At 42.8% G+C, this 14,600-nt stretch overlaps 1 protein-coding gene across 1 annotated transcript; it reads left to right on the forward strand.

Moving 5' to 3' along the window:
- Window positions 1-929: 929 nt before the first annotated feature.
- LOC311015200 (uncharacterized protein) lies at window positions 930-4,523 on the forward strand (the record flags this gene model as incomplete). The annotated part of the gene is made up of 2 exons (XM_084012326.1): window positions 930-1,548; window positions 4,489-4,523. Coding segments are annotated over 2 exons (654 nt in total), but the record flags the coding sequence as incomplete, so codon positions are not given.
- Between the last annotated feature and the right edge of the window lie 10,077 nt (window positions 4,524-14,600).

Below are 14,600 nucleotides of genomic sequence, written 5' to 3' on the forward strand. Positions count from 1 at the left end.
ATGGTCACTTCAGAGCTATATATCACCCACAATGCATTGCAGTGGTGCATGAAAAATATGTCCATGCGGTGGCGATAATGAACCTCAAACACCATTGTCTGCTGTCTATTCACCACCAAGGAAGAAGAAGAAAGAAGAAAGTGAATTAAATTTAATTCATTTTCTTAAATTGTGCAATTAGACTGTCTGTTGCAGAGTTATGGCAGAGCCCACCGTTTACAAGTGTAAGTATATAAGCCGACGTATTGCCATCAAGCGCAGAATACGTCTTCGTCTCAATGAAATGAGTCTCCGCATATTTTGTGTAATTTGGAATAGGCAGTATAGCGCTACTCCAACAACGTGTGGTTGATCCATGATTGTCTGGGCTGTTAATGAACGAGGGCAGAGTGTTCCATTTACCTCTTTCACTCCCCCTCCGCCCACTTTCCCTCCACCCTCCAAGTGGCCTCCGTGTGACGTCATAGCAAGGGCTGAGGGCAAGTGAGCGAGAGCGACTCAAACTGTTTTTGAAACGCAGCCCAGGTGATCTCTGAACAACAGGGTCTTGGGTCTCTTACGGAGGATGGGAAGCAGTTCTGCGGTCAATGGAACGAACATCTGTGTCCTTTGGATTGAAAGTGACTGGTAAACTTCCCATTATGCATTGGGAAACTAGTAGCGCCTATGAAATCCATTTAGTTTTTCCCCAATTTCCCGTATATTGAGTAGCTGTCAGCAATAATAATTGCAATAATAATATAATTACTGTAATTGTTTGTCCAGTCTCTAGCAGACACATTTGCCAAATCTAGCATTATGTAAAACTGATTTAGAAAATAACATTTATTGTAGTAAAAAATGTGGGGTTCTAACATTAATATTTATTTATTTTTACCTGTGACTAAGTGCTCAGCTGTTTTACTAACATCTACGTGTGATGTTACTGTTTTCCTGCAGACGTCCAGCAGCTGATGGCGTGTAAAGAAGAGGTTCCCTTTGAGCAGCAGGACTGGGGCTCCAGTCTGGACCAGGAGGATCCAGAGCCCCCACACATCAAAGAGGAACAGGAGGAAGTCTGGATCAGTCAGGAGGGAGAGCAGCTTCAAGGGCTGGAGGAGGCTGATATCAAGTTCCCAGTCACTCTTGTCCCTGTGAAGAGTGAAGAAGATGAAGATGATGAAGAGAAGCCTCAGTTCTCAGGGCTGGCTTCAGCTGCAGCCAGCAGCTCAACTGAACAGATGAAAACAGAAGCTGGTGAAGAGGACTGCGGAGGACCGGAACCACAACCAAATACTGATGACATGACTGAAGACTCTTCTGACATTGATGACATGACTGAAGACTCATCTGAGACTGATGACAGTGATGATTGGCAGGAGACCAGAGAACCTCAGTCAGGTTTAAAGGCTTGGACCGATGATGAAGTCCCTGACAGTGATTCTAGATGTAGTACTGGTGAGAAACCTTTCAGATGCTCCGTATGTGGGAAAACATTTGACCATAGAAAAAATATGAAGATACACATGAGAGCTCATACAGGAGAGAAACCTTTCAGCTGTTCAGTTTGTCAGAAAACTTTGACAGGAAGTGGAAATTTAAACACACACATGAGAACTCACACAGGAGAAAAACCTTTCAGCTGTTCAGTTTGTAAGAAAACTTTCACGCAGAGCGAAGGCTTAAAGACACACATGAGAACTCACACAGGAGAGAAACCTTTTGGCTGCTCAGTTTGTAAGAAAACGTTCACGCAGGGAGGAAGCTTAAAGACACACATGAGAACTCACACAGGAGAAAAACCTTTCAGTTGTTCAGTTTGTAAGAAATCTTTCACGGAGGGAAAAAGCTTAAAGACACACATGAGAACTCATACAGGAGAGAAACCTTTTAGCTGCTCAGTTTGTAAGAAATATTTCACGCAGGGAGGACACTTAAAGGCACACATGAAAACTCACACAGGAGAGAAACCTTTCAGCTGTTCAGTTTGTGAGAAACAATTCAAATACCTTCAAAGTGTAAAGAGACACATGAGATTTCACACAGGATAGATGTTTCAGCTGCTCAGTTTGTAAACAAGACTCGGTGAAACCTCGTATCTGGCTGGACCGTGTCTGGTCAATGTACCTAATTGCAGATAAGTCAAACTTCTCAACTCAACGATTATTTTGTTAAACACCACATGAAATGAAATCCATCTCTCTCTCGACTCGAACTGTTTCTACAATCTGCAGCCCACCAGTCAGTCACCATTGCAACACGTCATATGGTGATATTTTGGCATTTTTGTCAAGCCATGTGCGAGTCATTTGTATAAATGCACGTTCACGGCTTTCTTCAGTAGACCACGGTGTCGATCACAGTCTTACTGATGCAGACGTGCGGCCGCGTACTTTTCACCAAGTCAGCTGCAGCGTCTGATGAACATGTATGAGGAAATAAAGCATATTACATGCAAAAAAGGAAATACGGCTGAAAAGAGCGTGGCAGACAATTATGGGAGACCGACTGAATGCGAAGCCTAAAAGTCTACATATACTAACCACGGATCTTAACTGAAACGTCATTATTGTACCATTCAAGCAGTGACTTGGTTTTTGTGTATTTGTGTGTGTAACCTACTTTATTGAGCGGCCTGTACTAGATGGTCTGGGTGAATGAAACTTCCTCGTGTGTGCTTTAGAGAACATTATACTGGAATATCCGGGACTCTTATTTTGAGATGGCATGAACAGGAAGTGTCCTGTCTGTAATGTGCTGCTATGAACTATGTGAGCGCAATAAAGGAGTGGCCACACATGTATGACTTTATATGTTGCCCTTCTGACTGACTTCATTGAAAACACCTTTGAACATAATAATGGTCACAATGTTAAAATAATAGCAGCAGGCTGATATGTAGCCTACCTGTGGTACTTTAATGCAGTTTCAGAAAAATAAGGCAAAATACATGGATAAGAACATGGAATAACTGTCAAAAAGACATCGGTTTCCGATCGGAGTGACTGCTGACTGAACAGAGGCTGGACTAGGAAGCAGGATTCGGGCTTAGCGAGGGAACTTCAGGCTTAACTCTGGGTTTTCCAGCTTCTTTTGTCTGTCATTTGTCTGAATGCAAAATAGAATTCCACCACTAGATGGGAGTAATTCCCACACACTGTCTCTTTAAGTAATAAAATGTTGAATGGGCAGCAGCTTTCTTCCTCCATGTTAGTATTGATGCATTCAGAGAAGATGGATCCCTTGAATCTCCAAACTGTGTTCTGAAAAAGGTCCTCGTGAACAACAACAGGCCACGTTTGTGAAGAATATAGAAGCAGGAACTGAGAGTTAAACTCACACACATGTTTCTGGTCTAGTCCTCATGGAGCCCTCTGCTATGACCTCACTTTAAGTGACTTTAAAGTTATGGATTTTTATTTACATACACTTTGAAGGCACACAAATAGTATAATAATAACTAATAGATATCACCATGAAACTTCCCCAGTTGATTACTGACAGTCAGTCAATTATTTAGTTAAACGTTTTCTGAAATACTTAAATATGCAATCAAGGCATTATCTAACGGCAACTTTTAGTGAGTTTAGCAGAAATCTCAGATGTAAAAAAATAATAAAAAATACGTGTTATGGGAGCTAAATAAAACATTTAAGAATTGTTATGAGTGTCTCATATACTTACAGCTGTTTAAAACCAGACAACACACACATTTTCACACTAATTGAATCAATAAGTGGTGTTAGTAGAAATTAACCCTCACTCACAACCTTGTGTTCATTGATATGATGCTTCTGTTTTTGGTCCAAACAAACGATCTTCATCTGGTGTCGACGCGCTGCTAAGACTGCGAACTTCTTTTCAAAATACAATACTATGACTTTTTCATTACTTTTTTCAAAATACTATCTATGACTTCTTTTTCAAAACAATCTTTTGCATCTCACTTCTAACCACTAGATGGTGCTTTATGTTTCTAATTATTTCTCTGAAGCAAGGACTTGTCATACGGGTGAGAATAAATCAATCACAAACTGGCAGTATAGAAACGTGAGCACATTGTGCCGTTTAATAACATCATAAAAACAATGTATGGGTATTTGATGGATTAGTTTATTTCTAATACATAAGAGTATTTTATCAGTTAACCAAGGTTACCACAATAGCAAATAGCAACTTTTAGGGTTGAAATACATTTGAATTTGTGCTAAACACTGAAATCTTCCCAATAATCTGAATAATCCACAGAACTCTCAATAGTGTTTATATGAAATATCAATAGTAAAATGTAGTTCTGTAGATAATCCAGATAATCATGACATTGTTTCCAGAAAGGCCCTGTGATAGACCGGCGACCTGTCCAGGGTGTACCCTGCCTTCGCCCAATGATAGCTGGGATTGGCTCCAGCCACCCCCGTGACCCTGAATACAGGATAAGCGGTAGACAATGGATGGATGGATGTTTCCAGAAAGCTGTTGAATTTTCCCAGTGTGATCTATTTTCCTCAGATAATGCCAACTCGTTATTCGCTAAGATATCATAGCTCTTGAGATCTTAGATATTGTTTTTTTTATTTTTTTTATTTACATGGTTTATTTATCTTTAACAGATTCAGATACATCCTTTCTCTAAAATGTTTAAAATCTGGAAATGGCAATTCACTTATCTCAACCTCAGCAGATAAAACCAAAAACTTTGTGTTTGGCCAAATGCCACCAAGATTCAGTAAAAAGGGGAGGCATCAGGACGCAAAGAACTTTGAAAAAATAAGGAGGCCGTTTACATCTCTAATTGACACAATAGATGTTATATGATGAACCAAATTACTGACTGCACTATATTATAATTATCTTCCTTTCTTCTTCGCACTAGAATTATTAGCCATTTCTTTTGAGGTTCCTTTGATTTCTGTTATTATTGCCTCTTGTTTTTTCAATTGTTTTTTTGTTTGTTTGTGCTTGTAGTCTGAGGGAGGGTGAGGGATGGAGGGAGGGAGGGCAGGGAAATGAGGGAAAATTAGTACAATGTGAATACTGTACCTCTGTTTTAATTGCATTACATGTAATTTTTTTTAGTGCTCAACAAAAAAAACGTATTAAAAGAAAAAGGACGCATCTTTGTCATTTTACAACTGCAGATGCTTCACGCTGCCACTTTAAGTACAGCTACTGTTCGGTAGCTGAAGGCATTTTAATTTAATTCAGGCTGCAACTCGCTGCACGTCAAGGACTCAGGACTGTGTAGGCATCAGACTGAACAGGAGAGGTAGCCTCTCTTGATATACAGTAACAAACACTCAGCCGTTTATTATAAACTGCACTAAGTATCATGAATTATGGTGTTTAAAATAGTGATTATAGTGCGTTTGATTGTTAATGGGGAGTGATTTCAAGGCTGCCTAGTTATCTTCAGCCAAATATTTAATCAGACTGGGAATGACTAATTATCTTAAAAAAACTGTGAAGTACACAATATGGTGTAGTCAGGAATATGTATAAAACTTCAAAGTAAAATTTTAACTTATAAAGCTTACTTTTCACTTGACACTATGTGACTTCACATTGCATTGAAGTGTTGCATTATATTACACATTTCTTAATTTATGATTTGTGATTTTCATTTAGTTTAGCTCGTCTACCTCCGAGCTCTTTAGATCAGATTCATCCAACAGCAGCAGCATTTTAAAGAGCAACGTTTAGCTTAGCTCGCAGTTTAAAGTCACTCAACCCCCCAAAATGTTCAAATCTTCCCGTGGACAGAGTTGCGGAGTATCCGGAGGCGAGACATGACTTCATCCCAGTCCAGGTAGGCGCCTTCGAGGTGTCGCGACCGGCCTGGCATGCTCGTGTAGTTCTTCCTCCCTTGCAGCAGACGCCAGTTATCAAAGGTCACTATGTCACCTGAAACACCATAATAATAAATAGCACTTAAAAGGAATACGTGATTCTATTCAGAATAGGGATGCAAATTATCGAGTAATTCATTAATCGATAGTTGTTTCATCTTATCGGTCGATGATCGATTAATTGATAAGCGGCAATTCTTCTGAGAAGCTGAATTTCCCTCTGAATAGGTTCTATCTACTGTATACGTAACATAAAATGCTATCTTCCTTATGATATGAAGAAAAATGCAAATCATATTTTGAATAATTTAATTTTAATGCATCAATTTGGGGAATTTTGAGAACCAAAATATGACATATTGTTTCCTGACCAATTTCTTACAAACTGCTGGTTCTGATCCAAATGTTGACATACTTAATGGGGTTGAGGAGATTAAGCATTCAAGAAAAGATGAAAACAAAAAGGACTAAAACACAGTGCTGAGCCTTTAAACTATTAGTTTATTATGACTGTCATTATTATTATTAATAATAATATAAGTGGGTGAATATTCCTCAGCCTTCCTTGGTGTTTTGGTTTTGATCTCGTTCACATACTTCGTCACTCGCCCATCTCTGAGCGACAACTGTCAATGAATGTGAATGTGTTCCAGCGGAATGTGGACAGGACAGGCGATGTGGGCGGGGACAGAGAGAAAATAACTTTAACTTTCTGCGATGCGAGTGAAGTGACCAAGCGGGTACCAATCAGAATGTAGAATAGAGATGATTGACAGTTGATGTCAACAGAGAGTTCCATCGAGAGAGTTGCAGCTTGAAGTGGCCGCTGGCGGCAGTTAATTTTTTTTGCCAGCGAGTAGAATTCAGCGACAAAGCGAGTGACGGGCGAGTAGCGACATATGTGAACGGGGCTATACGCGCCGTCAAACTCGCCAGCTAAGGGGGGTCGGCGCGGGGGGACGCCTTGCCATGGCGACGGGGGAAAACAGAACGTTGATGAGCCGAACCAGCCGCAAGGATTTCCCCTTATAATACGCGCTGCGGAAGCGGAATCAAAATAATTTTGGGCGAACATTGAGCGGTGCGCCATAGTCTCGTCAATGTGTGGGAAACACTGCTTGTCTTGTTGTCATCAGAGCCCTGCTTCGCTTGTGTTCGCGCATGTGCGTCAAGTACGTCTGGCGTCAAACGCGCCCTCACGTGGACTGGCGGGGAATTACGGGTTCAAAACGCAATTAATTGCAATTAGTTTATTTTAATCGAGTAATTTCTTATCGACAATTAATCGATAATCAATTAATTGTTTGCATCCCTACTCCGAAGCAGAGTGGAAGTTTAAACGCACACATGAGAACTCATACAGGATAGAAACCTTTCAGCTGCTCAGTTTGTAAACAAGACTCGGTGAAACCTCGTATCTGGCTGGACCGTGTCTGGTCAATGTGCCTAATTGCAGATAAGTCAAACTTCTCAACTCAACGATTATTTTGTTAAACACCACATGAAATGAAATCCATCTCTCTCTCGACTCAAACTGTTTCTACAATCTGCAGCCCACCAGTCAGTCACCATTGCAACACTATTGTTGATGAAGCAGACCAATCAAGTGATTTCCTTGCTGCATTAGCCCCGCTGTACGTCATACTGTGATATTTTGGTATTTTCATTAAGCCATGTGTGAATCATTCGTATAAATGCACGTTCACTGCTTTCTTCAGTAGACCACGGTGTCGATCACAGATTTACTGATTTAGACGTGCGGTTGCATACTTTTCACCAAGTCAGCTTCAGCGTCTGATGGACATGTATGAGGAAATAAAGCGTATTACATGCAAAAAAGGAAATACGGCTGAAAAAAGCGTGGCAGACAATTATGGCGGACCGACTGAATGCAAAGCCTAAAAGTCTACATTTACTAACCACGGATCTTAACTCTATTCCATTCAAAAAGGGGGACCGGAGGGTGTGTTCCAACTATCGGGGGATCACACTTCTCAGCCTCCCCGGGAAAGTCTATTCCAGGGTGCTGGAGAGGAGAATTCGGCCGATAGTCGAACCTCGGATTCAGGAGGAACAATGCGGTTTTCGTCCTGGCCGTGGAACACTGGACCAGCTCTATACCCTCCGCAGGGTGCTCGAGGGTTCATGGGAGTTTGCCCAACCAGTCCACATGTGTTTTGTGGACTTGGAGAAGGCATTCGACCGTGTCCCTCGTGGCATTCTGTGGGAGGTACTTCGGGAGTACGGGGTCGGGGGCCCTCTGCTAAGGGCTGTTCGGTCCCCGTATGACCGGAGCTGGAGCTTGGTTCGCATTGCCGGCAGTAAGTCAGACCTGTTCCAGGTGCATGTTGGACTCCGGCAGGGCTGCCCTTTGTCACCGGTCCTGGTCATTATTTTTATGGACAGGATTTCTAGGCGCAGCCGTGGGCCGGAGGGGATCTGGTTCGGGAGCCACTGGATTTCATCCCTGCTTTTTGCGGACGATGTGGTCTTGTTGGCTCCTTCGAGCCAGGACCTCCAGCATGTCCTGGGGCGGTTTGCAGCCGAGTGTGAAGCAGCCGGGATGAGGATTAGCACCTCCAAATCTGAGGCCATGGTTCTCGACCGGAAAAAGGTGGCTTGCTCCCTCCAGGTTGGGGGGGAGTTCCTGCCTCAAGTGGAGGAGTTTAAGTATCTTGGGGTCTTGTTCACGAGTGAGGGAAGGATGGAGCATGAGATTGGCAGGCGGATCGGTGCAGCGGCTGCAGTAATGCGGTCGCTGTATCGGTCCGTCGTGGTAAAGAGAGAGCTGAGCCGAAAGGCGAAGCTCTCGGTTTACCGGTCAATCTACGTTCCTACCCTCACCTATGGTCATGAACTTTGGGTCATGACCGAAAGAATAAGATCCCGGATACAAGCGGCCGAAATGAGCTTCCTCCGCAGGGTGGCGGGGCGCTCCCTTAGAGATAGGGTGAGGAGCTCCGTCACACGGGGGGAGCTCGGAGTAGAGCCGCTGCTCCTCCACATCGAGAGGAGCCAGTTGAGGTGGGTTGGGCATCTGCATCGGATGCCCCCTGGACGCCTCCCTCGGGAGGTGTTCCAGGCATGCCCCACCGGGAGGAGACCCCGAGGAAGACCCAGGACACGCTGGAGTGACTATGTCACCCGGCTGGCCTGGGAACGCCTTGGGGTCCTCCCGGAGGAGCTGGGGGAAGTGTCTGGGGAGAGGGAAGTCTGGGCGTCCCTGCTCAGGCAGCTGCCCCCGCGACCCGGTCCCGGATAAGCGGAGGAAAATGGATGGATGGATGGATGGATGGATGGATCTTAACTGAATCCGTCATTATTGTACCATTCAAGCAGTGACTTGGTTTTTGTGTATTTGTGTGTGTAACTGTCACTGTAACACTTGCCCCTGGGTGATGTTGGGACTTTGAAATTGTGTTGACTCTGGAAATGTTGAGCGTAGTCCTGCTCAATGTGTTAAGTGTCCTGAGATGACTTCTGTTGTGATTTGACACTATACATAAAATTGAATTGAATTGAATTGTAACCTACTTTATTGAGCGGCCTGTACTAGATGGTCTGGGTGAATGAAACTTCCTTCGTGTGTGCTTTAGAGCACATTATACTGGAATATCCGGGACTCTTATTTTGAGATGGCATGAACAGGAAGTGTCCTGTCTGTAATGTGCTGCTATGAACTATGTGAGCGCAATAAAGGAGGGAGTGGCCACACATGTATGACTTTATATGTTGCCCTTCTGACTGACTTCATTGAAAACACCTTTGAACATAATAATGGTCACAATGTTAAAATAATAACAGCAGGCTGATATGTAGCCTACCTGTGGTACTTTAATGCAGTTTCAGGAAAATAAGGCAAAATACATGGATAAGAACATGGAATAACTGTCAAAAAGACATCGGTTTCCGATCGGAGTGACTGCTGACTGAACAGAGGCTGGACTAGGAAGCAGGATTCGGGCTTTGCGAGGGAACTTCAGGCTTAACTCTGGGTTTTCCAGCTTCTTTTGTCTGTCATTTGTCTGAATGCAAAATAGAATTCCACCACTAGATGGGAGTAATTCCCACACACCGTCTCTTTAAGTAATTGTTACGCCTGGCCTTGGGGTTGCCAGGACATAACACACGTGACCCCTCTCTTTTCCCACTCCCAGAATAAAACACATTTGGAGACTCCATTTGGCACATGTCAAAGATCATAGTAAACAATCATAAGCTATATTATTATTATTATATTACTGACCCTCTGATTGAGGTGCAGTGACTGCTATTTGAGTCAAATCCCCATTGTCAGATTTCCCCTCTGCTGCAAATAAACACACACTATCTGCTCCCCACCCCCACTTTCAGGTAACCATAGTGATGTAAATTAGCACTCGGGTGCTAATTTAGTCAGGTCTTTACTTGTAAATCTTTACTATAAATCGATGGTTTATAGTAATATATAAATCATATTATTGAATTCAGCATGAATGGTTGTTTGTCTCTACATGTCGGCCCTGCGATAGACTGGCGTCCTGTCCAGGGTGTACCTTGCCTTCGCCCAATGACAGCTGGGATCGGCTCCAGCCCCACCGTGACCCCTGAATACAGGATAAGCGGTAGACAATGGATGGATATTATTGAATTCTATGAATCAACATCATGAAAGTAAGTACCAAGCTGTGATAGTTGAATAACATCACCTTTGTATTCATCACATATCCTGTACATATGATACATATCCCACAAATTCACATGACACATTTATTTTGGAAAATCGAGCCTACTCCTTATTCATGAACACATTGAATAATAATATAATAACATTTTGAAAATGTATTTAGATACTCACCGATCTAGCAAAGCATCATGTCCTGGGACGAACATCCTCCTCCTCCTGTCATCAGCGCTGCAGCAGCTCCCCTCCTCCTATCGTCGCATCCCTGATAATTATTCATCACTGTCGCGGGTGAAAAACTCTACGGCGTCTTCCAAAGTCTTTCCTTTTACTTTAGACATCGTAAAAACACTAAAAACAACCCAAAAGAAGAGTAAATACAAGCCTTCTGTCGCGAGTGAAGCGCTGGCTCGCTTGATTGACAGATTGTTCAGCCAATTCGGATCGCAGAATCACGGAAGAGGGCTTGTATTTTCCGTAAGAGTCTGACGGACACGGAAATACACAGCATTCATAGATAGCCCTCCGTCGTAAAGCGGTACAAAGCGATAAAAACACAATAACAATATATTCTTTAGAGACTCTCAAAGTAAAAACATGATGATTACCAGAGTTACCGTGCTCGTGGGACTAAATGAAGTGGCTACTTTTGTTTGTTGGACTCTTACCTTTCTCTGGATACCAGGATTACCATGCTACATGTTGTTTTTGGACTTCCAGACAGCTCGAAAGGTAGGGAACTCCCGTCTTGTTATTGTTTTTTTCTTCTGTGCACTCCTTGCACACACGTCGTGTTTGTTTGTGATGTGTCTCCGTGAGCCTAAAACGGCTGGCTTTTTTCAATTCACGAGCTTTGAAATAATATATAATATGACACAGACGCATTAAAAATAATATTACTTTCTCTCTCAACTTGTCTCGACTCCTACTTGACAACCCACAAGTGATCTGTAGGTTGAGACTTGGGCATTTTGGGTTGAATCAATCTTTGTATGTTTTTAGAAAGCATCATAATGGGCTTTGTGAGTGTGGAAAGTCTGAAACAGTTGAACATGTTTTATTGAAATGTAACAAATATACCACAGAAAGGAGCATTTTATATAAGAGTGTATCACATTTGGGAGTTCTGTCATCCTTATGGAGGATGGGAAGCAGTTCTGCGGTCAATGGAACGAACATCGGTGTCCTTTGGATTGAAAGTGACCGTCAAACTTCCCATCATGCATTCTAATTAGAAATCTGTTTAGTTTTCCCCCAATTTCCCGTATATTGAGTAGCTGTGAGCAATAATAATTGTAATAATAACTGTAATTGTTTGTCCAGTCTCTAGCAGACATGTTTGCCAAATCTAACATTATGTAAAACTGATTTAGAAAATAACATTTATTGTAATTACAAATTTGGGGTTATAACATTTTTTTTTTTTTTTTTTACCTGTGACTAAGTGCTCAGCTGTTTTACTAACATCTCTGTGTGATGTTACTGTTTTCCTGCAGACGTCCAGCAGCTGATGGCGTGTAAAGAAGAGGTTCCCTGTGAGCAGCAGGACTGGGTCTCCAGTCTGGACCAGGAGGATCCAGAGCCCCCACACATCAAAGAGGAACAGGAGGAAGTCCGAATCAGTCAGGAGGGAGAGCAGCTTAAAGGGCTGGAGGAGGCTGATATCAAGTTCCCAGTCACTCTTGTCCCTGTGAAGAGTGAAGAAGATGAAGATGATGAAGAGAAGCCTCAGTTCTCAGGGCTGGCTTCAGCTGCAGCCAGCAGCTCAACTGAACAGATGAAAACAGAAGCTGGTGAAGAGGACTGTGGAGGACCGGAACCACAACCAGATACTGATGACATGACTGAAGACTCATCTGATGACAGTGATGATTGGCAGGAGACCAGAGAACCTCAGTCAGGTTTAAAGGCTTGGACCGATGATGAAGTCCCTGACAGTGATTCTAGATGTAGTACTGGTGAGAAACCTTTCAATGGCTCCGTATGTGGGAAAACATTTGACCATAGAAAAAATATGAAGATACACATGAGAACTCACACCGGAGAAAAACCTTTTAGCTGCTCAGTTTGTAAGAAATCTTTCACGCAGGGAGGAAACATAAAGAGACATATGAGAACTCACACAGGAGAGAAACCTTTTAGCTGCTTAGCTTGTAAGAAAACGTTCACGCAGGGAGGAAACTTAAAGAGACACATGAGAACTCATACAGGAGACAAACCTTTCAGCTGCTCAGTTTGTCAGAAAACTTTTACAGAAGGTAGAAATTTAGAGGCACACATAAGAACTCATACAGGAGAAAAACCTTTCAGCTGCTTAGTTTGTAAGAAAACTTTCACGCAGGGAGGAAGCTTAAAGACACACATGAGAACTCATACAGGAGAGAAACCTTTCAGCTGCTCAGTTTGTAAGAAAACTTTCATGCAGGGAGGAAGCTTAAAGACACACATGAGAACTCACACAGGAGAGAAACCTTTCAGCTGTTCTGTTTGTCAGAAAACCTTGACAGGAAGTGGAAGTTTAAAAACACACATGAGAACTCACACAGGAGAGAAACCTTTTAGCTGCTCAGTTTGTAAGAAAACCTTCACGCGGGGAGAAAGCTTAAAGAAACACATGAGAACTCATACAGGAGAGAAACCTTTCAGTTGCTCAGTTTGTAAGAAATCTTTCATGCAAAGCGTAAGTTTAAAGACACACATGATCACTCATACAGGAGAGAAACCTTTCAGCTGTTCAGTTTGTCAGAAAACCTTTACAGAAATTAGAAGTTTAAATGCACACATGAGAACTCATACAGGAGAGAAACCTTTCAGCTGCTCAGTTTGTAAGAAATCTTTCACGCACAGTGCAAACTTAAAGATACACATGAGAACTCATACAGGAGAGAAACCTTTCAGTTGCTCAGTTTGTAAGAAATCTTTCACGGAGGGAAGAAGTTTAAAGACACACATGAGAACTCATACAGGATAGAAATCTTTCAGCTGCTCAGTTTGTAAACAAGATTCGGTGAAACCTCGTATCTGGCTGGACCGTGTCTGGTCAATGTGCCTAATTTTCAGATAAGTCAAACTTCTCAACTCAACGATTATTTTGTTTAACACCACATGCAATGAAATCCATCTCTCTCTTGACTCAAACTTTTTTTTCAATCTGCAGCCCACCAGTCAGTCACCATTGCAACACGTCATACTGTGATATTTTGGTATTTTCGGCTAAGTCAAGCCATGTGTGAATCATTCATGCACGTTCACAGCTTTCTTCAGTAGACCACGGTGTCGATCACAGATTTACTGATGCAGACGTGTGGCCGCGTACTTTTCACCAAGTCAGCTGCAGCGTCTGATGGACATGTATGAGGAAATAAAGCCAGGGTTTCCCGCAGCGCTTTCCTGTTAAGGCGGCCGCCTTAACAACAAAGGGCTGCCGCCTAAACTAACGTCTTAAAAAAAAAAGAAAAAGAAAAAAAAAAAAATCCATATACTAGCATTATTCGCCGCAGTGTTTCCCCTACCATTGTACAGGCCGGGCAGGGCCTCCAGGCATAGGCGTAATTTATGGGGGGGATGGGTGGGTTGCAACCCACCCAATAATCCAAACCAGCCACCACAACCCACCCAATATGATATCATAATTATTGATATTGAATGTTAAGCATTATAATCACAACAGTGTGGTAGATTTTCTCAATTTACCAGTAAAAAATAGTGACGTTTGTCTGTGCCCCCTCCCGCTCTGAGATTTGGTTTCGCCCACCTTGCCGGACCTGCGCTTCTCTACTGTCTCTCCGGTCTCTCCCCGCATCAGCGGTGGTATGAAGAAAGCACGCGAAAAAAAGCAAAAGAGTAAAAGTATCTTCCCAACAGGAGGTAGCTACTGCTAGGGCTCCAGTGCCACCTCTCACGAGTCAAATCATGTTACTGAACAAAAGTTAGTTTGCCCCCCCCCCCCCCCCCCAGCCGGCGAGTTCGACAGTGCGTGTGCGTATAGCCCCGTTCACATACGCCACTACTCGCCACTCGCTTTCTCGCTGAATTCTACTCGCTGGCAAAAAAAAATTCACTGCCGCCGGCGACTTCAAACGGCAACTATCTGTGGAACTCTCTGTTGACGT

The sequence above is a fragment of the Eutrigla gurnardus genome, assembly GCF_963514095.1.
Source record: "Eutrigla gurnardus genome assembly, chromosome: 1".
Taxonomy (NCBI): Eukaryota; Metazoa; Chordata; class Actinopteri; order Perciformes; family Triglidae; genus Eutrigla; species Eutrigla gurnardus.